Source organism: Diceros bicornis, chromosome 3 (assembly GCF_020826845.1).
Source record: "Diceros bicornis minor isolate mBicDic1 chromosome 3, mDicBic1.mat.cur, whole genome shotgun sequence".
In the NCBI taxonomy this organism is placed as follows: Eukaryota; Metazoa; Chordata; class Mammalia; order Perissodactyla; family Rhinocerotidae; genus Diceros; species Diceros bicornis.
Window position 1 is genome coordinate 7,703,858 of NC_080742.1, and position 27,490 is coordinate 7,731,347.

General features: G+C 40.3%; 1 protein-coding gene across 1 annotated transcript in view; it reads right to left on the bottom strand.

The window, feature by feature from the left end:
* POU6F2 (POU class 6 homeobox 2) overlaps positions 1-27,490 on the bottom strand; it is a 463,057-nt gene that overhangs the window by 103,116 nt on the left and 332,451 nt on the right. Inside the window, exon 5 of the mRNA XM_058570674.1 lies at positions 17,050-17,411. Within this exon, the coding sequence (XP_058426657.1) occupies positions 17,050-17,411 (362 nt within the window). The remainder of the gene's footprint in view (positions 1-17,049; positions 17,412-27,490) is intronic.

Genomic DNA, 27,490 nt, shown 5'->3' on the forward strand with positions numbered 1-27,490 from the left:
TGGTTATTGACCCTTTCTTTCCCGGGGATAGCTATTATCTTCTTGCTTGTCTCATTTTGTGTCCTAAAGGCTTGACTTAACTCTCTGCCCGCCTGGGACATGCAAGCTATGGGTTCTTTCTTTTGGCTATCTTGGGAGTGACTCTGGATCTTTGAAGGTAATAATCTTTGAAGATGCCTTTTGGGTCCACGGAGTTGTTTAACACTGCCAGAAATATTTACTGTCTGTCCTGGCTGAAAACTGACAAGATATTTAGAAGGATTTTTTTTAGTAGCTCTATGGTCAAAAATTGGCCAAATTGGAAGTTGATATTCAGAGCCTGATAGGAATTTTTTATAGGCCTTCTTCCCTAAGTTACCATAAAACTATGTACCCAGAGGGAAAGAAGCAAATTAGGGATAAAGTAATTGGACAGGTAAATTAACCTATGATGTCATTTAATTTACAACCCAATTTCTGAGGAATTGAGAGCAACTAGCTTATCTTACAAATCTGTGCAAAACTGGAAACGCAGCTCCAGAGGCAGTTCAGATTCCACCCATTCCCTTTCACCAATCCCAAAACCTCCCCTATTTATTTCAAAAGGTTTGTAACCTCTCTGGGAACTCTTATCTAGACTATCCCCAATTCCTAGAACTGAAGGAAAAATTTAAATAGCAATTACCCTAAACTCCTAGGAAAAAACTTGGCGATTTCCCCTCTGTCCTGTGAAATTGTAAATATCACCATGTCTTTAGAATGTAAACACCCCAGAGATAACAGCCCATGGTTGCAGAGACTAAACCTGGCTAACTCAATCCGTAAAGCCTAAAGTTAAAAAAAAAAAAAAAAAAGAAAAAGTATTTTGTTTTAAAATGTAAGTTGCTAAGGAGGCTCTCTTACCCAAGATCTAATTCCTTAGGATTGCTCAACTAGGACAAATTCCTTAGGATTGCTCGTCTAGGACAAATATAAAAGTCTTCTCCACAGGGCTGGCCCGGTGGCGAAGTGGTTAAGTTCGTGCACTTTGCTTCAGCGGCCGGTGTTCCCAGGTTCAGATCCCGCTCGTGGACCTACTCACTGCTTATCAAGCCATGCTGTGGCAGGCGTCCCACAAATAAAGTAGAGGAAGATGCGCACAGATGTTAGCCTGGGGCCAATCTTCCTTAGCAGATAGAGGAGGACTGGCAACAGAGGTTAGCTCAAGGCTAATCTGCCTCACCAAAACAATAAATAAATAAAAAATTAAAAAAAGAATGGTCTTTCTGAACCTGGCTGAAATTTTTAAAATAAAAGCTATACGATCTCTGTTTGTGTCTGTCTATATATATATGTATGTATGTTATAGATATGGTATTTTTCTACTTCTAAATGGTATTATCAAAATTCATTTCTAAAGATTCTATTTAATTAACTTAAAGTAAGTGCTTATATAAATTACTTCTAAATATAACAAAATAATCCAAATATTTTTCAAGTTAATACGATATAATCTTTGTAAATAAAAGCTTGTTTAAGTGTGTTGGTTTAATTAAAATAGGCATGTCTTCAGAGTTATCAGCATTGGATATAATGCAAATATACAACTTTTATTCTGTCTGGGTTATTAGTAAAATAAGCTCATGTTATCTCTGTTACAAAATTTGTCAGCAAGAAAAGAATAACTTAAGGTGGTGGCTAACTCTTTAACGTCTTGTGAAATTTTCGTGAATAATCTATAATCTATTTAATATTTATAATGATTATTAAGAACAAATAAATTATATAGATGTTAAATGAAATAAGAATTTTTAGGTGTAATAATTATGTTTTGTGGTATCTGTACTTAAAAATAGCTTTCCCAAATCTTTTGGTAACTTGAAACTGTAGAGTTTTACTAAACGAAATTAAATGATGGAAAATTCATGGAATATCTAGATCATTTCCAGATTAGATAAAATAGTAAAAAATTAATTACTGAACAGAAGTTTATCTACTTTGGGCTTCTTATTACAGAAAAACTAAAAGATAAATTTGGGTCTGTTAATAAACATGTTTTGGGCTTCATTGAAAGATTGCAGTATGAAGAAACATATGTTTCTAGAAATTATAAAATGTATTCATAAACTTGCCAATCTAAAGAATATGGGTATAACATACAGTTCACAATTGCTTGCTTCTTAGTTTTTACTAGAAATTAAGGTTTCTAAAGGTTAAGAATTCTAATTAATATATGTAATTAAAGCTACAAAAAATAATAAGGGAAAAATCTCTATATGCAAGAAAAAAAGATCTATGTTTTTGGTTTTTTTAAAAAAAAAGTATGAAGATTGGAGATAGATTTTTGTTGAGGAAAAAAAATATTTTGTCCCAAAATAAAGCTGGCTATTTCTAAATAAAAGAGAAAATAAGGGACAAACTAAAATGGACACAGAAAGTTACATAAGGTTTATGAAAAAGGAATCCTTGGAAAGGGATTTTATGCATGGTCAGAACTAACTAAGACTGGAATGAATTTAATTAAGTAAATGAGTTTTAATATCAAAAGTAAGCTGGTACAAAATTAAAATTTGGTTTTCTTTCTCTGTTAAAAGGAAAAAAAAAGAGAGAGAAAAATCTTACTTTATGTGGTCAAGTTAGCTAAAATTAAATTATTTTAAGAATTTTAAAAATAAGCTTTAATATCTGTAGTGTATTTATATAAAACTGGAACTTAGTTTTCTTTTCATCTCTTAAAAGAACAAAGTATTCTTGGAATATTGGTATGTTCCTGATAAGAGATTATGAGAGGTTTTTCTTTACCTTTTTGTATTTTATCAGAACAATTTCCTGTGCTTTATGTTAAAAGCTGGGTCTTTTCTATTAAAAGATCTATGGTTTTGCAGGTATGTAACCTTCTATATTTGTCTTTGAAATCTTTTTGTCACTTTGGTTAAATAGATAATTAAATATTAAGTTTCATAATCATTTGTGATCCTGTTTAGGCAAGTGTTTTAGAAACCTCTTTGATATTTTTGACCAACTTCCCAAAACCAAATTCTAAATGAAGTCTTTTCTGACCTCTAGCTAACTTTGGGATTTTTCAGAGGATCCCTGAAACATTCCAAAAAATTTGTTCTCTCTCCTTATAAAAAGAGGGACGTTAAACTAATTAGGCTTATTTGATACATTAAATTACATGGGAAGCACTGTCAAAAAAGAAATAACATTAAGCCTACGTTATGCTGTATCTGTATATGTTATAAGAGTTCTAGAAATTATGTGAAATTCCTGGAAGTCCAATATGTCCAGGTATGAAATGCTGTCCGTCATTAAAATTGCGGCTCACACTAAAAAGACTGAATTTGAATATCAGGAAAGCATCTTAGCTGACTTTCATGCAAAGGCACCAACAGAACCTATAAAGATTATACAGATGAAGTCCATTCCGCTTCTGCCAAAAAGATGACCCCTCATTGCCAGACTTTTGTCATCCTGACGTCCTTGTAACACTGCAACAGCCTGTCCCTGAATCAGAGAAATTAAGATAGATAAACAATGGCTGTAAATTAAACAAATAGTGGGGGCAATGGGAAACCCAAGTTAGCTGCTTGGCTCTTCCTGGCTCCCTGGTAAACCCTGTTTTTCAGTTTTTACATTCATTAACCCACTATAGAAAAAACTACTTCTGTTCCCAGAGGCCTCAGAACTCCTCCCCCTTGGGCCTTTGAGCATCTGCAGCTGGACTTCATTTACTGCCACTTAGTATGGTTTATCAATTGGTTCTCGTTATTGTACGTATGTTTTCTTTTCCAGATGTGTTGAAGCCTTCCCTTGCTACAAAGCTGATGTCCTCACAATGGCAAAGAAAACTATTAGAAAATGTGTTTCTCACTTGGGGTATACCTTCCACAATCTTCAGTGATCAAGGCACACACTTCACTGGGCAAATTACACAAGCCTTAACGGAAACCTTGCAAACATCTTGGAATTATCACTGTTCCTATCCTTCTCAATCATCAGGCAAAGTTAAGAGAACTAACGGAAAAACTGGATTCAAGCAGAACAAGAATTAATTAAACGGGATTAAATGAACTGATGAGGATGGTTATAATTTTTATAACTTTTTGTCTGAAATACTACTTTTTTTAATCTTTGTTTTTCCAGATTTGAGAAATCCTTTTTTTTTTCCCATTCTCTTAAGCTATTTATGACTATAGCAATTTGGTGAATTATACCTTTCTAAGCAGAATTGAAACATTTATTTTTTCTCCCTATCTGATCCCTCCAGAATTCAGAAACTCTCAGTGAGTATTCTTTTTTCATGACAATATATTCATTTTCATAAGTTCAGTAAGAATCTGTTCTCCTTATAACTGGATACAATTGGAAACATTGCTTATGTTACCAAGGCTTTGACTGAAATGTCATGTTTGAGAGAGACATGCGTAAACTCAGATATGACCAATAGCTTTAAGGAATTAAGGTTGACTCTACAAGGCCAATAAAGCCCCTTGGAAAAAACAGCCTGGTATCTCACTTATAGGATTCCCAACAGCCTAACCAGGTGAGTAAAGAAAGTCACTTCCTGGTAGACGAAAGAACCTCAAGATACGTTGGGAGCCTCAAAAAGAGAGGAATTCACGCAAACCTATAAGTACTGCAGGTGGAATATGTGGCTTGGCTTCTTAGACTCGAGAGGCTATTGAAAGTTCAGTCTGGAAATTCCTTATGAATAGTTCCAGCAAAACAAATTTAAAAGAGCCTATATGATCAATTAGCTATTCTTGCTGTACTTATGTAAATAACTTAGCCAAGTTTATTGAAACTAGACTTATTTTGCAAACAGTCTTAATTTAATAGTCTACAAATAGTCTTAATTTGACTATCTTTGATAAAAATGAGTGATTTTAGAGAGAAAAATTATGTTTCAGTAAAAACTATAACACGCACTTGTGGATATTATATTCTAATGCTGTTAATTTTCCTTGAAGTTTTATTTACCTAAAAACTAGACTGGATCCTAAATTCTTTTAGTGTCTTCAAATATTTGCCTATAACGCTCCAAACTAAGATTTCCAATTTTTCTCCCATTTTTGACCTGGAATTATTAAGAACTGAAGCTGCCCTTTTCCCTGAAGCCCTGCAAACTGAAGCTGAACAACTTGATATAAACTTGAGAGAGATTGCCACAACAGTTCATGTTTAAACAGTCTTCGTGCCTGTCACTATATGAACCACTCAGAAAGTATACCTGAACACCCAATGACATCATCAGAGACATTTCAAACTGCAAAAGATGCTCTGACCCAGACATCTAGAAATCTTCTTGACTGGCTGCCCCCTAGGCTCATAAACTGGTTTATAATTTGCTCCAACCATTAATCTTTGTTTTTCTTTGTTTCCACAGAAATGCCTCTTATAAATGCCTGATTGCTTACACCATAGCCCTAACTTTGGGAACCCACCTGCATCACTGCATCCTAAAATGAGACACAACTGTTTAACTGAACTGACCTATTTTTAAGACTAAAAAATTAATTCAAGGAAATAATGAAGCAATCTACAAGCTCAGCTTTTAAAAATATGTGCAACTTCCAGGGAAATTTCAGGGGAGGGAACTGTTGGGGCCCAGGACAGACCACTGAAAATATCCCACAATGGCATATTGATTATTTTGAATTAAAGTTTACTTGAGAAGGAAAAAGGGCATGTGACCCTGCTGTCTCTGTTCCCCCTGAAAACAGGAAATAAATCTCCCATGTGAAAGGTGCTCTCCCTGCAACCTTATCACCAGAGATAGGGAATTCAGGGCCAAGAATCCTGTATAAACAAACCCTGTTAATTTACTAATGTACTACTTCAAACCTAAACTCTATTTAAATTCCTCTCTTATTACATACCCCAAACCTAAGTTTCTTTGTCCTGTCATTCCTCACAAATTCATTGTTTCTTTGTGTAAGATATATATATATACTGCCTGCTTTGTTCACTCTCTGAGCATCATTTCTCTATGATCTCCAGTATGTACGTATTAAATTGGGATTTCTTCTGTTAATCTGGTCTTATGTCAGTTTTATTATTAGTCCAGCCATAAGAACACAAGAAGGGTAGAAGGGGAATTTCCCTCTCCCCAACACTCCTGAAAAAGAAAGCAGAGGATTGAAAAAAACACAGTGGCAGGAGTGTGGGCATGGCCTCAGCTGTTTGGAGATGGTGTGGCTTGAGTGAGTCAAGAAGGAGGGAGGTCAGGCAAGGCAGTGAGATGATGGGACCCCATGGCCCAGAAAATATTTGATTACATGCAGGTCTTCCTTTCTGGTATGAAGATACCCACTTTATCACCTAAGGAGGCTCACTGGCAATGAAAATGATACGCAGCTTGTGTCTTAAAGATGCTTGAAATGAATTCAATGTGATTGTTACAAGCAGAGAGCATGGAAAATACTCTATCTTTGCATCCTGCTTTCTAACTTTCTGCCTTGTCCATGTTGGTTTCAAGGACCATTTGGTTTTAGCTCTAGATTGGCCAAATTCCTTCCACGGGGTGCAGAGTACGGGAGGTGGTAACTACTCTAAGGAATGTTAAATTTTAGAACCTTAGATAGGAGTATAAGATTATTTTCCCTCTGATTTAAAAAACAGAAGGTTCCAAGCCAACCAGACTCAGGAGAGCTTCCTCGGGGGAAGTGAGAGGCTTTCTCTGAAATTTCCTCCTCTCTGAACCCTTCAATCTTGCTTTGTTCTCTTTAAAAGCCACATTTATTACCTCACAATGCAAGGGTGGAGAGCTCAACTCTGGAAAGAGCAGCCAGCCTCTGGAAGGATATGGAGTCCAGCTGAGAAAAGAAGGAGATCCCCAACTTTACTTCTTTTTAGGACAGTGAAATATCCTCTGGTGTAGAAAGCTAAGTGGTGGCGACAGGCTGATCTCTGTCAAATGACAGTTCAGACAAAAGGTGAGGGGCTGGAAAGGTTGCATTGATCGGAGCCCAGCTGGGCCTTCAGATGCACAGCCACTAGTTCCCAGAACAGAGCTGTCAGCATATAAATGCAGAGCGTTCCCTCCATTGCTGTGTTCATCTGTGGCCTAGCAGGCATCCCCACTGAGTGGCCGAGGACACAGAACTGCCCTTTCTAATCGATGACCACTCCGAGAAGCAGCTGACACTTTGCCATGTGGGTTCTCTTATGATGAAAGAAGAGACTCTGGAACTGGTATTCTCAACATGGCACCTTTCTCTGTCTTATCTCTGCACTCAAAGGGCCCCAGGATTGGCATTTTAAGCCAGAATGCCCAATTTAGTTCTCAACAGTGGAGGATGAAAGAGCAGAAAAACACCGGTACCTCTGAGGGTAGAAAAAGAGCAGGACAGGAGCATTATAAGTATGAGAATGCTCCACAGACATGGAGTTTTGACAGTTTGATCCTCTAGAGGACTTAGCCTTGGCTTGCCATACAGATTTTAGACTGACTTGACCTATTGTTTGGAATCCAACCTCTCTTAAAACACAGGGGTGGAGATGAGGTTATCAGGGTATTGGGGAATCTCCTGACCACTGGAAATTCCTCAGTCACAAGACAGTGGGGTGGAGGTAAGGTGAGGAGAGGGCGCACCCTCTCTCAGTCCTGCTGATTCCACGGGTTTGCCAAGGCTATGCGGTCCAGTGGTACCCTGCTGTCACTTCTCCATGCCCCGGCCTGGGGAGGCATGACTCCAGGAGCAGTGGTGTGTGAACAGGAGAAACAATGCGCAGTGAAGAAGAGAGAGGAGGAAGGATGATCTGAAGGAGAAGATCTTTAAGACCTCAACTGTCCAGAGGGACAACCCAACCAGACTGTCCCATCCTTGGTTTTGGCTTTCCCTGTTCTTGCTTTGATTTTGAGTTTTTCCTTCTCTTCTTTCCCATCATTCTATGTTTTCTTTTCTCCACTGTCTGGTCCATTGGATTCAGTCTGTGGATTTTTGCATGATGTTCTAGGTAAGGAAATGGAAGATTATTTTAGTTGTGTGGATGCTACAATAATTAGAGAAGGAAGCCCTAGAGCAGTGGTTCCTGAAGGATTTTCCATGGAATATTAATTAGCATTATATGAAAAAAAGGTTCACTTGTTACATAAGTTTGGGAATTTCTTGATTAAATAATGTTAATTAGACATCTCTACTGCAGGATGTCTTTTAGCTTTCAGTATTCTAATATTCATTGAGAAATATCTAGGAAGGGCATACAATGTGAAGCATCTTCCTATCTATATCTATCTATCTACCTATCATCTATCTATCTACCTATCCGTTTTCAATAAAATTTCTTTGGACTAGTGTTTTGTGGAAGACACTTTGAGAAATGTTGCCTTAGAAAATGCTGGCAGCCAAATAAGGAAATAGGAATGTATAATTCATCAACAACTCAAATGAACATTGTAGAGGCAGTAAAATATAAACAGAGACACTTTGAAGTCTGACAGTGATGTTGAGGAAGTTGCTTCAGTTTTCTGACACTGAGTTTCCTTGGATCTGAATGCAGATAATTTTTCTCTCTTCTGGATTTTTGTGAAGAAAAAAATGAGAGGTTGAAGTACTTAGAGAATATATGATACATAGATATAGTCGATAAATGATAATGATTATTCCAACTAGGACTGCAAACCTATGAGGCCAATGCATGAAATAATGTATATAAAAAAGCACTTTGTAAATTTCAAAACACACTGCAAATGTTAGCCAAATACTATCAGGAGTATTTGTTGAGTATTGCATATGTGTTGTGGGTTATGATGTTGTATATATATAGTTCTTTCTTTCCATGTAATTCAAGCTACCTTATTTGTGTTATTTCATAAATAGAATGTGGAGCTGGAAAAGATTTAAAGATAATCTAATATAAACTTTTCATGTAATAAGTGACTCAACTGAGTCCCAGAGATTAGGAGACTTGCCCGAGGTCACACAGCTACTTAGCAGCTGAACTGGGATCACCAAGACTCTCTCTGTTTACCCACACAATAAAAACCACAACTTTGGGAAGTTAGAAGGAAAAAATAATCTTTGGTTCTAAATAATATGGATGGAGAAACCAAGGTTCTGTGGGTTGAAGTGAGACTTCAAGTCTACACAAGCACGTGGCTACAATTCTCTTTCTTCCTGCTCTCCACACCTCTCTGAGCCCTTGGTGCAGGCTTGCCTTGTGCTGCATATGCTCCACCCTCCCTCTGCAAAGTCCCCTCCTCAGAAATCCTTGTAACCTCTCTAACTCGATGCTACAAAATGCATGTGTGATTATTAGCCTCATTCGAGCTTCTATGGGTTTTTCTGTAGTGTGTGGTGCATAATTTTATTGTCTACACGTGCATTTTTATATCTCCATGACTATTTGCTTTTTGTTCCACTTCGAGTAGGTCTGTTTGTCTCATATTCCTCCTATATCTATAGTCAAGGAAGGAGAAAAGGCAGGCAGGATACTGACATTTTTTGAGTGCCAGTTATCTATCAGGAAGTGAATTAGATACTCTCTACATTAGTCATCTCATTTAATTTCCACATCAACCACTGAGGAAACTGAGGTTCAGAAGGATGGCCTGACCTCACCCCAGTGCCCAGCAGAGCCAGCAATTGAGCTCAGGCCTGCTGGCTTCCAAAGACGACGCTCTATCTATGGCACCACATCGTCTGTTCTGCAAACCTTCCCTAGGGCCACAAAGCACACCATAGGGGCTCGATAAATGTTTGCAGATAACAATAAAAGTGCTTTCTTTACAACCTGGAGAATATTCACTTGCAAGTCTATACTTTAGAAGCTAATTTAAACACCAGTGGAAAATTTACCCCAAATTTGTGGGAAATAAATTGAGGCTAAAATATGAGGAATAACACTTGATCTTGAAAGCACAAGAATATTGTATTAAGTTAACATAAATACTGGCTATGTTTTGCATATGTTTTGCATTCAGAGCAAAGTGCTAGCTAGCACATTTTGGGTGTCTTAAATTGCCACTACCACCTGCATCTATGCACATGGAGGCAAAACTGTTTCAAAAGCATTCTGAACTAGACTTTGGGATTCACTTATCAGCTACGTCCAACAGTCAGTGATGAGACTGGACGGTGTGTGCGGCTCCAGGCTCTTTGCTGAGTTCACTGCAGACAGGTCATGGATCTGCCCCACTGTCATAATCAGAGTGTGCTGTTTTCCTTGAAATGTTGTAACTTGCCCTGTTCAAATGCCACAGGAATCTTTCCACCCCTCTTTGAGTCTGGCGCCCTTGCCATCTATCGCTACTTGACGTGAGCTTCCATACTCAGTGGCGTGAACATGCCGCCTGCTTTGTTAAACCCCTTTCTACATGATTTGACTAATCTGCAGAGCAGTACCCAGGAATGGTAAATCTAGACAATGACAAAGAAGCACTGCAGTATATAAGTATATTCTTGGTAAACTAATTTTTCCCCCTGCCACTCTCAAAGCAATACAAACTTTGTTGTTCCTCCTGGATCTCAAATGCTTGTAATAAATTCTTTGAAATGTCAGTAATGTGGAACTGAGGGTTTTTTTTTTAAAGGAGATTTTCTTTCTTTCATAAAAGGAAAAATTGTTCCTTGCAGAGAATGTGGGCAAATATGTTTTGTTTATTTTATTCAGTGCTGAGTACAGTTGGGTAAAGGGACTCCCATTTTCCACCCAACCTCTTGCTGAATGAGTGAATCATGAATGTAGCCCTCATTTTACTGGGGGGTAGTATAACAGAAATAAATTCATATCCTTTCATATCTGTAGTATAATCAGCATTTGCTTCACAAATTTATAGCATACAAAGCATTTTCATCAATATGCTATATTTAATCTTCATGCTAACTCTCTGGGTTTGGATGAATTTTCTCATCCGTAATAATGAAGTTTCCTCTGGTTCTTTAGCCTAAGAGGAAGCTTTCTCACTCTGTGTGGACTCTTCTAGTTTTTAAAAAGTCCTCATGGCCTACATTGCTCTGGGAGAATGTTGTCTACATAGTGATACTTCTATCATTTTCACCAAATTTACTTAATTTCATAAAACCATCAATTAGTTCAGTGAAAAATGTCAGCCAAAAAAGTTGATTGTCATAACATTTCAATTCAATCATAAATGATTGGTTTCTTAGACCTGTGCAACACACAGTTAGGATGGATTTCCACCCCACCTCCCTGCCCCAACCCATTACCCAACATGCACTTGTTTTTCTACTGTGCAAAATTTGGTGTGATTTTCAAGTTCAACTAGAAAGTGGCCTCCAGGTCCAGGCTGAAATTCAGTGGACGGAATGCCATTGACCTTGGAGAATATTTGCTAACTAAATCATTTACACAGCTGGTAGCCACACTGGGAGGGACCAGGGTGAGGCAAGTGAGGCACTCACCTCAGGAACAAAATATAAGGGTGTGCCCAAAACACAGTAATCAAGATGAATAACATCTAGTGCGATATTTTTAGAAATAAAAAGAGATGCAAAAAATTAATAATCAACAAAATCAGTATTACTGATTTTTGCTTTTGCCTCAGACTCCAATATGGCTCAATACTGTTACTGATCCTATATTTATAAATTTGATGTTTATTTCATCACAGATTTCGGCTTGTCTTGGCCGAGGCTAGGAGAATTCTGTGTAGTGACCAGCCCTGCATAGGCGTGGAGACGTCTGAGTTCTATTAGAATTTACAATGGTCACAAAGGGGTTACATGGATACGCCTGCAAAAAAGAAACGCGCCACCCCAAACTGTGCCACTGTGGCGTGAGGATCATTGTGAGCTGAAGGCAACTGAGGAGAAGCAGACACAAGAAAAGCTCTCTGCTCTCCCCCTATTTGCCTAAAAGCAAGATATAAATTTGTTAGGTATCCCCCCTCCCCTCTCTACCAGGAAGGACAGGAGTTAATTACTGGAGACAACTCTAGCCGCTTATCAGCCCAGAGGTGGCACCAGAGAAATCTGTGTAACAAATCTTGCGAAAACTAGCCCTTATCTACTATTAGTTTCTCCACACAGTTGCCTTCCCACAATTTTCCACCCCTAGAAACTCATAGTCCTTTTCCTTCGTCTTGTCACTTCTCTAAAAATGTACTGTTCTTTTGTTAAGATGCTATATAAGCCCAAGTTCTCACAACCCCCTTTGAGTTACTCATCACTGTGTTCCCATGTGTATGTGTGATGCACACGTTAACAAACTTGTGTTTGCTTTCCTCTTGTTAATTTGTCTTTTTTTAGTCTAATTTACAGGGCCCCAGCCTGAGAACCTAGGATGAGTAGAGAAAAACATTTTTTTTTTCTCCCCTGTACCTGCATAGGTCACCTAACACAGTTTTAGAGGTTTGTAACATAAAACTTCAAATAGAATGGAAGGAGTTCTAGAAAGTATTTAATTTTATCCTCTCCTTTTACAGATGAAAAAACTTAGACTCACAAAGCTCTGACTAATATCATGTTAAATTGATCAAGACTGGCCACCGGGGAGAGAGGGGGTTGGCCTGGGTACTGAGCCTTTTCTATAGGAAGGAGCCATGATTGGAGACCATTTGCTTTAAACAGGAGGAAAGTCATGTAGGTCTAATTATTTCTCAAGACTTTGGGCTCTTTGTTTTAAAAAGTGATAATGTAACACCCTCTCACACTTGCATACTGGAAACTTAGTACTGAAAGTTTACCAGTGGGGAAATGTCCCGAATGAGAGGATCAGGAGGCTGCGCCCACTGCAGAGCAGAGGTGGAATTTCGATGCAGTTTTACTCCTGGATGCCTGAGTTGTAACAAGACCTTTACATTAGCAAATGCACGTGGTTGGGAACAATTTTACACTCGCTCTCAAGAAACTTCACCTCTGAGGAGGTGACCGTGCTCCTCATTCCTCATACAAGCACAGACAGCTTTCTCTCCCCTAACTGTTTCCACTGATCTCTCTCTCCCTCTGTTATTTATTAAAATGTGCAATACAACAAGAAAAGGAAAAGATTATCTTGCTTCCTGCCATGCGAGATGGTATGCAGAAGGCCAAGGTTAAATGTAGGATTTGGTTTCTTAAGCTTCTCTAATGTATAGGTGTGGAAAAGCAATCTGGGACCAGAGTCTACAGCGGTGACTCTCTGAGGATAAAAACTTGACTTTAATTTGGACTCTCTGGCTAAGATAAAATCTGCCTCTGCTATCATTATCCCACTTATGTTTGTCCCGACTCTCTTTCCACTCTGCCACCCAGCTGAGTGGGAAGAAATTAACCTGACCTTGAAGAATACTCAGAGAATCTTTAGGCCCATCGGGCTTTCAATAGCCAATAAAACTCTAGAGGCCTACCGACATTTAGATCAAACTCACAGGCCTGAAAAGGATCTTAAAAATCATATAGACCACACATTTAACAGATGAAGAAAATGAAGTCCAAAGAACTGAGGTGACTTGTCCAAAGTTGTGAGCTAGTTGGACGTAGGGGTCACAACTAGAACGAGGCCTCGAACCCTCCAGCTCCCTCTTCCCACGGCACCATGACTAGGCTCCAACCATGCCCAACTCATCTCCAGATCGCTCCCGCAGGAACACATGTACACTAGGGCGTTTACACAATGTTTCTAATTTCCTTAGTGCAAATAAAAACTCCCAAGGAATAGTCTCAAGAAAAGCCATCTCCAAGGTCATAGAAAGGAGGTATTTCACCATTCTGATGCTCATGGGATCTTTATCCAGATCAAAATTATATATTGAAATTAAAATTGTACATTGTTTTTTCTACCCAGGAATGATTAGACCATAACTTATCCCTAAAAAAGTTGCTTCCATTTATGTTTTTGATCTGCTTCTACCCAATACCCTCTTATATTTCTAGTTTTAGATTCTGGCACAGCCTGGTGACCAGTGGGTTAGAACAAAAATACGGATTATGGATTCATATCCATCCTGGAACCTAAGAGTTAAATTTAACTCACAGAGGCATTTTGTTTGAGCCACACCCTGTTTTCAAAATTTGACTTTGGGTTTCATGCACAAGTTTGCTTTACTTATTTATACTAACTGCCTGGCTCCTGAAGACCTTCCCGCTTATAATCCCTATTTGGAACTTCTCTCCTCATCCCTCTGGCGAAGGAAGTTGTGAGGGGGTGGGTCTTGAGTCTCAATGAAGATTCTAAAGAGACCAGAGGGGCCAGCTTCTGGTATCCACACTAGACCACCAGCTCTCCTGTAACCCTGAGCAACCAAAATTAGTTCTCTGAAGCGCTAATACTTTAGACGCCTATCTGTCTTGAAACAACAACCTGGTTTTGTAAAAGCAATCCGTTTCATGGAATTGAGTAAAAGAGTGAAAAATTATATTGCAATATTAGAGAAAAACCTGACAAAAACTATTTGGAGAATTTTAGTCTAGAGTGTTTCTACCTGCCGGCAATGTTAATTCTTTTTTCATCTCGAGAAATGACCTCACCGAAATATACCTACACAAGCCACTTTTATTTATTATTTTTTTCAGAAGACATGACAGCATCTGTACAGTTTAAAAATAACTATTATTGTTCAAAGTTGTTGGTTTTTTTTAACAAAAAAACTTTTGAATTACTGGCTTTCCCTGACAATATAAGTTGCATAGTTCTAAACTAATATTTTTCAGACAGATTTTGAATAATGTAAAAAGACAAAGCTCACAGGAAAATAAAGAATTGTAAAATAGAATTTAAGCTGTCATATTCGAATTTAGTTGATCTTTATTCCCTTAATAATCTTCAAACAAAAACACTTTATTCTAGTTCATAAAGATTATTACCTTTGAGAGTTAAGTATCTTTGTAGTTCTTTTTAAATAGTGTTCTTTTTAAAAAGTTCAAACATTCCATGTTCCACAAACTCAAAAACCCTTGAGAATAAAAAACTAGTATAAAAAAAACCAATATTTCAAAACCGTGGAATTCTCCATTTCCTTTACACCTGCCTGTAGTAAAGGAAAAAAGTCCTTTTATTCCTACTGATATAGATTTAGTCAAAATTAGTTCTCTACCTACTCAGTAATATTTTCAAAAGTTTTACCAAATCACTCCTTCAGTGGTCATCCATTAGATCCACAGAAGAGGTTAGAATATTATCTTACCAATGTATTTATTAAGTTTATAAGTTAAAACTCCAATAGTGAAAAATTAGGATATTCTCTCAGGATTATAAAGAAAGAAATGTGGCTCTGAGCCTTCACTTGTTGCAAAAACAAAACAAAACAAAACAAAACAGCCCCTGGATTTCCATGGGAAACCATTAGGAGAACTTTTGGAAATTCTCCTAATAGAATTTATTCCCATGAGGTTGAGTGGTCGCCTCATCTAAAGTCCTGTCAACAACCATTCCAATGGGTTGTCTACACTTGGCTTTCACTGGCCCAAAGAGATTTATAAGATGCTGACTGTTCAGGGAAGGCTGATGTCCACAGAGCTCAAAGCTTTCCCTCAACTGTAAAGAATACTGGACCACATACAACAACTGGTACAGAGCTAAGAAATCTCATCCTTCAGAACAAGACAACTTTTTTCTTTGGTAATTTCACCTATTTTGGTGGCTCGGCTAGAGGAAGTGTTTAATCATATGGCGTATAGGTACATCTAATTTAACTTCTCTTAAAAAGCATTAAACCAATTCTTTGGAATAATAGAGTTGAATTCCAAATGCTGAAAACATTAGGATTTCTGTAATCACGCATTTTGTAAATTTGATTTTACCTACTCTTTCCATAAATGTCAAGTGTACAGTGAAGACTTTTTTAGCATGTGTTCATTTCAGTCCCATGTCAAAGGTATTCATTGTCTCATTCTTGTAAGATTTTAAAAAATACATCTTCAAATCTGAGTCAGGAAAATGTTCACATTGAAAGTAGCCATGACCCAAGTGCCAAGGAAAACACAATTACTCATCTTACTCGAATGTTTTCATTTCCAGGAAAACTCTGGGCCACCACTGAGAATCCAAGTTCAAAGAAAAAAAATTTGGGGACAACAAACTAAGGTGATTCTAAAATACTGAGTCTCTAATCCGCTTGCCTTGCTGTCTGTGTGTGAATCTACTGTGATTTTACATACTTTGCTATTTAGGACCTAAGGATGCCATCGCTAACGCCGTCCTCAGGTGGAGGAGGGCTGCGTGCCCCACCATCATGGAGGGGGTGAGCTGGCATTTGAAAGGAGAGCATAGGCTGCTCACTCTGCTGGTCTTTGTCACTGTGCTACAAATATACTAAACCACTTGAAATCTCACTGGGGAAAACATCACGTAAGTCAAAAACTGAGCTATTAATTTCTGGATCTGATGTGTTGACACCACAATCATTATGCTTTGAACATACTTTATTTTAAAGGCCTCTCAGTTAAGAATGGTTTTCTGAACTTCAAAGTTATATATTCTTGAATGCTCCTATCCATTGCTCTTCAATGATAGTAGATTAAAGATGAGCTTTTGTGGTTAGCCTGAAATATCTATTTTGGATGCCCTCAGCCTCACAGTAATAAAGCAAATATACAGAAGCTTTATTATTTTATAAAGATGCATACTTGTTGAGGCTCTCAGCGTGAATTTAGAGTACTTGTTTGTCCATGGAGTGATGGTTGGAATCTGGGACATAAGACTGGGAGTAAATTTCTTTACCCTCCTAACCCCAGAGAGTCTTTAGAAAAATAGAAACAAAAGAGCACAAAGTACTAAAGGTAAGACTGTTGTATTCATAATATAGAGAAATCACCACCCTGCCTCATGGACAGCAGAGGCAGTTCTCCACAGGGCTACAAAACTGTGCTAGTAATAATTTTAATTGGATGCTATCTTTGCTGCCTTCAAAAAGTATCATAAAATGGAATTATTACAAGCTACAAGTGCACTTACAGTGCTGGCCTCTCACAGGAGGAAACAGATAACATCTCTCCTTTGGAGGGCAACATCAATGGGCTCCTATTTGTTTCCTTTACATGCATCCCCAGCGCCTGCTATTTGCTTCCTCTCCCCTCTAAGAGATCAATTTGAATGAGACACTGCAGAACTGGACGCTAAGTTTTGCTGGCCCTTTGCCTTCGGGGATGGCACAACCCCATGGAAAGGTCCTCTGTGCTCACGGGGCCGGACTGACGGGGAGCATACCTGCAGAGGATTGGGTGGCGTGAGCGGCGACGGAAGGCCGTGTCCTGGAGACTGACTGGCTTTCTGAGGGGGACTTGCACTCTGCTGAGTTGGAGACGGTTGGTTCTGGTTCTGGGGCTGGGGGTGGGGTTGAGGCTGCTGGGGCTGCGACGGAGGAGCTGGCAGCTGCTGGGAGGTGGGCGGCGGCTGCTGCGGCGGGGCGGGCTGGGGCTGCGGCTGCTGGGGCTGCGGGGGCGCCTGCGGGGCCGGCTGCGGGTGCTGGCTGCTTGGCGGTGGGGGCGGCGGCGGCGGCGGCTGCTGCTGCTGCTGGAGCTGCTGGAGCTGCTGGAGCTGCTGGAGTTGGGAGTTCAGGGATGAGGTAGCTACAGGAGAGAAAGGGAACATGCAGTTGAAACAGACACGACAAAACATCTTGCTGTGTCTTTGACAGCTTGTCTGTGCCAGCTGAGAAGGCTCTCCCTTAGAAAAAGTTGACCCTCTCGCCCTGAAGCTCTTTGCTACTTAGGAGGGTTGTGGGGCACTGGGAGGAAGAGTCACTTCCTGGGGAAATTATAAAATTTAGGGAGGACCAGAATGTAACACATCAGGCATTACGTTCCAAGGCATTGAGCAGTACCAGCCGATGGGTTGCCCTAAAAATGGAAGTAATGTTGAAGTGCTTTCTCTCTTCCTTTCCACACTGCTTGGGAAATACACTTCCGCTTTCAAGATTTGATTCAACTTGACCAGTTTAATTCTTTTGGCAAATTCTCGACTGGAGTTAAGAACAGACAATGAAATTGTTTGTAATCTCCTTTTTGTCATCAACACCATTAATGGTGTCATTTTCACTTGCTACTTCAGACCTCGGCCCATTTGCTTAGACATGTTAGTTTCAAGTTTCTACAGTTTTTTTTTTTTTTTTAAAGATAGTACATGCTTCTCCGTTTTGCAATCAAAAGCCTGAGTCTGAATTTTTTGCCTGCTGATTCAAGAGACAGAGCTCCCCAAACTGGACTGAGCTATGCACTGTGGTGACCAGACATGTCAGCGCTTCAAGGAGCAGAGAGAATAAATCGTCTTTCAAGATTTTCTTGTTGTATGAAAAGTAAGAGTTGGTGGGACAACCTGTCTCGACACTGAGCACACTAAATTTGTTCTCATATGCCCATCCAGCACTGAGCAATTTCTGCAGCAGGAAGACAGTTTGGCCAAAGAATGATCTAGAGAAGATTACTGCTACAAGTTCACTTCCTGCTTTGCCTGAGAGCTTTCTAACAAGCCTACAAATAAATATAAGGATCAATGTTGAACCCGTAGGCCTTGGCTGCAATGTTTTCCTGCTCCTCCCCTACCTAGAATTAGTCAACATTTCCAAAGGTCATAACTCCTGTTTGCCACATTAAACTAGTCCCTATTTTAAAAAAATGCCTCTTTTTAAAAATCTAGTGGTTCTGTAAAGTGATATATACCTGCCCTTACACAACAAATATGTTCTTGAAAAATACGTATACATTAAACCATATATTGAGGACACCTGAAGACGTTTTTCTGTAAGGAAATCAACCAGTGACTATTTTTGTAAAGTTAAGAATCATTTTGTAAAATTTATTGAACATCAACTAGGCCCTAGTACTGTGCTGGGTAATATGTAGGATTTAGAAAGGAGACATAGTCCTGCCATCAAGGAGCTTATAGTCTATTTGTGGAGATAAGATTAACTCATAAGAAACAATGAGGTTTGGGGGCACCCGTTACACAGTCCTGCTAATGGTAGATGGTTGTTACGTAGCAGTTAATTGACTAGATGGTGAACAAGGTGGAAGCTGACTAAAAGGGCCAGGAGAGTCAGGAGAGGGGGTCTTCTGTGGGCTGAGAGGCCAAGGCAGCATACATGGAGGATGTGGAATGAGAGCAGAGAAGGTTCAGGAGAGTGAGGTTCATACCTCGAGAGGAAGGAGGAGAGGATGTTTGAGGCTGGAGAAACACCCAGATGACAGTATGGCTTGGGTGACACTTCTGAAGGACAATGTGGAGAATGGACTCCCTGGAACAGAGGCTCTGGGCAGTCTCGTATGACTTTAGACCTTAGAGACGGTGGAGAGCCTATCTTGTGAAAGTGGGGGGAAGATGGATCACTCCCAATTAACCTCTGGGCAAGCCAAATTTTAAACATACAATCAGGTTTGTTTAAAGCAAGGCATAGCTAGTTGGATAAGAGAAATGACAGCTTGACACTTCCCAGGGACACCAAATACCAATACTGTGCTCTCAGGTATCATGTAGGGCTTCCATGTTGGACCAGTTGGGAGGGTAAGTCCTCGCTGGGTCGATGAATTGCTCTAGGTCTGTTCAAACACTCAGTCCCGTGTGTGTCCTGCCTTGCACATCAATCCAGCGTGCTCTGGGACTCTAGAGGTAGACATGGTGTATGGAGTGAGGACTGGAAAATACCCAATCATTGGGAAGTCTCTGGACCTTCTGCTCAATTTTGTTGTGAACCTAAAATTGCTCTAAAAAAATAAAGTTATATATAAAAAATACACAGTCATCATCCTATTTATTGGAACTGTAAAAGGATGGTCTAGTTTTGCCTCCCCACCCCCACCCCCTGCATTGTACAAAATCACATTTTATTAAAGATCTGAGAGTATGGCTCAATTCTGACCTCCCAGGGTCTTCTGCAGTCTGGAGGGTCCTGGGGAGGCGGCTTTATTCTTTCTGGTGGAGTTACAGACTTTGGGAACCTGATTGCATCTGGCCTCCTGCCTGATTCGAATCAAGCCTGTCCTGATTTCTTTCAGGTGGGGGGCACATATGTCAGTGCTTATTTTCATGGTTGACTTAAATACCATACTGTTTCATTTTGGTTAGAAAAGCATTTATCTAAATCAGCATTTAAAAACAGAAAAGACGAGAATATTGGCAGATAGACATTGGCAGATGGGTAGGTGCAGCAGACCTTAAACTACTAATGAGACACGGTCCCAAACGTGTCTTCGTTCCTTAGTGTTGGTAGTTCACATTGCTTGCCTATTTCTTTCCCATAAACTGCAGCTGTCCTGGAAAGGCATTAACCTAAACTAAACCTCTTTGAGTTACATAAACTAATTTGGCATCTGCAAGCAAAAAATGATGGACAATAAAATATGGTCAGGTATGTACTGGATGCAAAGAAAAGCAGGAAGGAGTTGTACAAGAATGTACAAGCCACCTACACAATAATGTGAAAACAAAAGTAAAAATGCTAAAATACGGAGCCCTTAAGTGGCTCCTTGTATAAAGCATACTGAGATACGGACACAAGCTAGGAAGCCGCAAGGACGTATTTGAACTACAGAGAATATTTGTGGATAAAATGATGATTGTTGGGGGTAAAACTCTGACCCTATCATGGAAGATTAAAGATTCTACCTTCTTCCCTGGTATTTTTGTCCTTTTATGATCATTTCCCCTATGTCTGGTTACTATACACTACATAGGCCAATGTTAAGTGTAAAATTTAACTACAATAACAGTAGCTATGAAAGGAAAAGAGATGCACAGAAATTTACATTAGGACATTTGAAATTTTAAAAACTTACAATTTTGAAAAAGAAACACAAAACAAAATTCCATCAAACTCTCAATTTCCTGGAGAGAAGAGAGTGCTAGAGCAAAACCAATGGCTTGAAACTTCTCAAATAAATAATTTAACATGACAAAGGAGTAGCCAAGAATCTTGCATTTCTTCATTTGTTCAGTTTCTATATATCAGCTGTAAATTAGAAAAATTTCTTCTTTTGGATCTTTGTTAAAGGTTTTTCTCAGGAAACCATACACATAAATAGAGCCACACCACCAGAGGTATCAGAACTATGCTTGATGGGATTTACATAAAATTACTTCTAAGGCAGGGAAATGGAAAGTAAAAGCACCGTATATATACCTACATCTGAAGAGCAAGTCCATGAAAGATTCTGGAGAAATACAAATGCATCTTATCCTTAGCAAGGTATTTGAACACCTCAGGATTCACAGAAAGCAAAATGGTGCTCACATGCTAAAGAAGTGTGCTTCTTGGCAACACCCTCACCTTTGTTAACACAAAATATAACATCATACCGTTATAATCACCTAGTCAGGATCTCAACTTCAGCATTTTTTCAGACTTGTCTGGTTCAGACATATGTGGGCATGGGTGGCTAACTGGTGGTTTAAGTTTGAGAGTCTGCTGAGAAGGAGCCCAAGCTATTATTCACTGCTGATTTTTACACACCGCTGGGCATGTCTGGGAACTAGAGTAGCCTCACAGAAATATATTTACAGAGGGGAGAGGACCGGCGCTAAGGAGGAAGGAAGCAGGCGGAGGTTTATCACTGAAAGTGACCAGGAATCCTAAAGAGAGTGTGAAGGTAATGGCTGCTCAAAGCCACCCTTTGCCCGGTCCCCTGGTGTGAGCCTGGTCTAAAGAGCCCCAAGTGAAAACAGAAAGGGCAACCTTGAAATGATGACGCCAAGTGCAAGAAGCCACGTGCCGTGGGGCCCGTATAGTGTGATTCCATTTATATGAAATGTGCAGCATAGGCAAATCCACAGAGACAGAGGGCAGATTAGTGGTTGCCAGGGGTTGGGGGGAGATAGGAATGGGGAGTAACTGCTAACGAGAGTGAGGATTCTGGTTGGGGTGGTGAAAAATTTCTGGAACTAGGTGGTGGTGATGGTTGGACAACATTGTGAATATACTTAATGCTACTGAATTGTACACTTTAAAATAGTTAAAATGGCAAATTTTATGCTATATGTGTTTAATAAAATAATAATAATAATAATAATAATAATAGCTCTTTCTCCATATGCACACAATGGGGACCAAGCCACACTGCCTTAGGACACCACAAGGGAAGAAAATAGCATTCCTTCTCCACTCCACATGGCTGTGCAGTCCCAAGGGCTCAGGGCAGCCACCAGCAAGGCTGCACCTGCGGGAGCAGAGACGTGGGCAGGGCCGCAGCATGCCGAGCGGCACACGGACGAAAGTGCTGTGCCCACTGGAGAGGCACAGGTCTGGCAGAGCAGAGCAAGGGGATTACTACCAAAATGGGCCGTGGACGCACCCAGTGACTTCTAGAAATACCAGAGAAGACTTGAAAGCTGGACATTCTGTGTGAGGACGCAGAGACCAGTGATAGCCGTTTGGGTTCAAAATAAGACTGTGCTGCATAGTTTGGAAAGTACTTTCATGTAATACAAATGAATTAGCTTTTCAAGACAACCATATAGATAGATGACATCACTGCCATGTCATATATATAGAACTTGGGCTCAGAAAGGTTAAGTGACTTCCCAAGTGCACACAGCTAGTGAGTGCTACGGACGACTCAATCTTAGGTCTGCCACCTCCCAAAGCCTCGTAACATAACAGAATCACTGGTACAGACAGAGCAACATGTCTCCTCCTGAGTGTTGGAACAAAGATCACTACTCACTCATACAGGGAGTATGCCCTCCACAGCACTGCTCTTGAGAAGAGGTGGCACAGGCACCCAGCTACAGACGCTAACTTGAAGGTGTCTGCTCAGGGATGAATCGTTCAGCTCCTAGGAAAGTGAGTACAATTGTCCGTCTGTCCTGCTGCAGGCAAAACATTTTTTAAGGCCTGCTGATATAAAATGTAAATGTGCAAAAGATGCTAATTTGAGTGTGAGTCATGAGTTATTATATAGAACAGAGACACGGGGTCACAGGAAGGGAGGTAAGAGGTATGAATGGAGGGGAGGTGGGGAAGGGCCATGGTACACTTTACTCGTGTCACACGTCTGCCTTCATGGTAAGAGAATGTTTCCTCTACAGTTAGACATGGGGCAGCAGCACTGTGCTCAGGCTTGGCGACATTTTAAGGACAGTAACTGAGTAGGGCATCATCTTACATTGTCCATAGAACTGTGTGACACGTTGTCTCTAGTGTCTGGTGGCAGCTATGAGTTCTCCAGATGGATTTGTCCTTAACGGGGCACAGTGACTCCCAGATCAGCTCCAGTCTTACAGATCACTGGCCCATGGGCTACCGAAAAGGAAAGCCATGCACCCTGATGTAGCCTCTGCTCCCCTAACTCTGTACTTACTGTTCACTGTTGTTGCTTGCTAAAATCTCTAGAAGAAGGAAAAATGGAATCTGGAAAAACCCAGCCAGAGGAATTTGAGTTAGTAAAATTGGACTTCTGCATACCCCCCACCTCAGTAATACAATGTAAGGTAGCTGAAGCAAGGATGCAGGTTAGGAAGCCTTTCTGTGCCCCCACTAAGTGCATCCCCAGCCTACACTGGCAGACAGAAGCTTTGCAAATGGCAAATGGCATGTTAGGGACTGGGGATTTTGAAAAAGTGCGGAAGGTGAAAACTCTGGGAATTTGCCTTTATTTTTGGCAACAATGTCAAAAAAACAAGCAAAATCAGCTCTGCTTCAAAGATTATGATGGGTAACCACCTTACACATGGTCAGTGTTATCAGGTCCAGAAATACGGCCACACATATCTTTAATCTGTCATTTCATTTAAGGCAGAGATCTAAGTATCTCTTGAGATGTCAGGGGAAAACAAGGAGAAAAATTCTTCCAATTAAAACATCCCCACAAATTTCACGTCCTGCCCAAACCACTCATGCTTCTTTCTTTTTTTTTACCGTTTTACATTTCTTTTTTTTTTTTTTTTTGTGAGGAAGATCAGCCCTGAGCTAACATCTATGCCAATCCTCCTCTTTTTGCTGAGGAAGACCTGCTCTGAGCTAACATCTATTGCCAATCCTCCTTCTTCTTTCCCCCAAAGCCCCAGTAGTTAGTTGTGTGTCACAGTTGCACATCCTTCTAGTTGCTGTATGTGGGACGCGGCCTCAGCGCAGCAGGAGAAGCGGTGCGTTGGTGCACGCTCGGGATCCGAACCGGGACCGCCAGTAGTGGAGCACCAGCACTTAACCTGGAGCATGAGCACTTAACCGCTAAGCCACGGGGCCAGCCCCCTCAAGCTTTTTTCTTAGGTCGGGTGCTTTCATCAGCTCCAGCAGCCTACCTCAAACTGTGGCCCAGAATCACCTGGGGAGCTTGTTAGAAAAGTGGATTCCAGAGAGGAGGACAAAATCTGCATTTTAAAGAACCACCCAGGGGATCGGGAGCCATTGCCCTTGGGGCTTCTCGCAGATTTATGGTTGGGGGCGGGGTGCTCTTCCTTTCACCATCAACTGAGCAGCTTGCTTATCCGTCTCCATGACTGAGAATATTTCTTTTCAAAAAATGAATCTGTCCCTCCATTAGTAGAAAAATAATGAAACAAAATCACTGGTTGGAAAGAAGAGACAACAGGCACCTGGGAATCTTCCAATGTTCTTTAGCACCTTCTTTTAGATATTAGGACAATTTGCCACCCATTACTCCTTTGTTGACAGTTGGGGAGCACTCTTGTTGGAGTATCTTAAGTCTGAGACATAGTGTTAGCTCTTAGATTAAATTAAATAAAGAAGATGAAAAGCAAGGACGAGTGCCCACTGTAGAGCAAAGGGAAGAAGCCCTGGCCTGGGCCACCCCAGGGGAGCTGCACCCGCCCAGAGTGAGTCAGAGAGGCTGAGGACTCAGAGGTGGCAAGTTCCCCCCAAATTCCCAGGGGTATTGGCTGAGGCTTTTCTATGGAACAGCTGACCTCCCACCATCTCCGCCTGCAAAATGGCTCACAGCTGGGCCTAAACTCTCAGGAAAATAATGGAAAGGCTCTCCTCTAAAGAAAGTGAAAACACTGGGGAAAAACTAGGATTTAAAAAAAAATTGTTTTGGTAAGGAAGATTGGCCCTGAGCTAACATCTGTGCCAGTCTTCCTCCATTTTCTATGTGGGACAGCATGGCTTGATGAGCAGTGTAGGTCCTGTGCCCGGGACCCAAACCCACAAACCCCAGGCCGCCGAAGTGGAGTGTGTGAACTCAACCACTATGCCACTGAGCCAGCCCCAAATTAGGCTTTCTAATGCAAATGTGGGCACCCCAAAGTAAAATCCTTCTCTTCTCGCTCACCCTAAGAAAGCCAGTCAGTTCACGATCTCACCGCAATACACTGAGCTCTCAATCACTCTTCCAAGTCCTTAGGAAGTCCTTCCAGCTCCCTACTGAGTGCCAACTGAGATGAAAGGAAAAAGGCCCACACCCTGATACTTGCCCCATTGAACTGCAGAACACCAAAGATAAAGATTTTTTAGAATCCTAAAGGATTTCAGAGAGACAAATAAAAGGCCACCAACAAAGAAACATAAATCAAACTGATATCAAACCTCTTATTAGCAAAACTATCTAGCTAGAATCAATGGAGCAATGCCTTCAAAGTTCTAAAAGAAAATGACCCCCAGCCAAGAATTCTCTTGCTGGCCAAACTATCAGCAAAGAGCAAGAGCAGAGTAAGGCCCATTTCGGAATTTACAAAGGCTGAGACATCTTGTCTTTACACACTTTCTCTTAGGAAGTTAAATAGGTACTTCAGCAAAAAAGGTGGTAAAACAAGAAAGAGGAAGATTTAAGATCCAGGAAGCAGTGCCTGTCACCCAGGAGAGCAATACAAGAGAGCCCCAGTCCGGACTACAGAGCTGTCCGGAAGTTCTAGAGAGCACCCAGTCCAGACTACGGCATAAAGACAAGGCTCTACGTGAAATATGTCCAGGAAAAAAAGAGAGATTCTATAGAAGTGATAAAATATTTGAGCTTTTGGAAGGATTTGTGAATATGAAAAAAAGGAAAAGAAATTAGAAACTTCAAGAAAAACAAAAGCTGTCTGGGAAAGTCACAATTCAGAAATAAAGCAGCTGTTCCAAATTAGAACAAGAAGTCATTGAACTCCAAGAAGAAAAACTGAACAGATTCAATGCTATGGAAAAATAAGAAGCTAGAAGATGGTAGCCACTTCCTAAAAAAGTATACATTTCTTCTCACAATAAAAAAAGAGATGGGCAATAAGAACCTTCAGGCAAAACAAACAGAAAATATAAGAAAAAAATGTAGGGTTTTATAAGAAACAAACAACATGACCCAATTGTACAATAAGATGTGGCATGACTTTGAGCACTTGGTGGAGTATGAAAGGGTAATCTATTGGAATATTTTCTTTGAGTGGCACTAATATTCAGACTGGGAAGGACATCTGATCACAGCACGTTTCTTGGCTCTGCAGAAAATAATAAGGGAGCCATATTAAGGTTAAGAGTGTTTACTAGCTTTCAATTTTTGAAACAACCTGTAAACAAGGCATGAAAGATTTAATGAGAACATAAATGCTACCATCCTTGACAATGTAGAAGTAAAAGGCTGATGGAGGGAGGAGGGGAAGTGAGGACCAGAGCACTAAGTGGGGAATCAAGAGACATCGTCATAGTTGACAGAACAGATGGAGATTTAAATATGCTATTTAGACTTACAAAGTTAGCTAAAAGTAGCCCTATACTTCTACTAGGAGAAGGGAGGGAGAGAAAGTGGGAGACCCTGTAAGCAAGCTAAACCCTCATACACCAACCATAGCAGGAAATGAACAGATAACACATGAAAGGAATAATCAAGAGACAGAAGTAAATGGGAAGTATTTAGAAGTATGGAGGTAAACCCATAAGACCTGAAAACAGAAATGGTTAAATGTGATTGCCTTGGGGGAGTAATCCTGAGGGCGGAGAGGAGTATAGCCGAGAACTGAGTATTTCTTCTTAAACTCTCTCTTCTGAAATGATTTTTAACCACATGCATGCATTACGTTGATAAATGTTTTTAAAAATGTTTCAAAATTTTGGCTGCATCTTGTATGATAACTGCTAATTCTTATGTGCCAGGCACTGTTCTCTGCCCTTGACATTCATTTTCTCATCAGTCCTCTCAATAACCTTATAAAGTCAGTCTCCTAAATTGGATTTTCCCAGATGTAGACCCTGAGCTAAGGATTCGAGGGCAAGTGATTCATTAAGGAAGGACTTCCAGAAGAACCAGGAAGGGAGTAAGGAAAACAAGATAGGGAAGGGAAAGAAGCAAAGCAGGGGTGAGATGTGAGGTGAAGTCCCTGTCTCCTCCTCACCCTAGGGGCTCTGAAGCACAGACTGCTCCTCAGAGTTGTCTTGTCCTGAAGCCCTCCTTCTCTGCCTTCCTATTCCAGTCAGTCATTGGTTCTAGGTGGGCATGAGGCATAAACTCTAAGAACTTCCAGTTCTCTGTAAGGGGGAAGTGACTGCAGAGCTCAAGAATCAAAGAACTTCCTAAAAATCAAAGTACAGTTTTTAAAAATTACTATCAGAGGTGAGCATACTGTGCAGCAGGCCCAGTAAGGTCCTTGGAAATGCCTCAGAGTGGCAAGGTATTTCCATGGAGCTTGTCTATAATGGGTTGGTCGAAGCACAATCGTATCAGGTCTCCTTCACTATCTCTCTATATAGACAAGGCTATATTTATCTATATCTATATCTATAAACCATATCTAT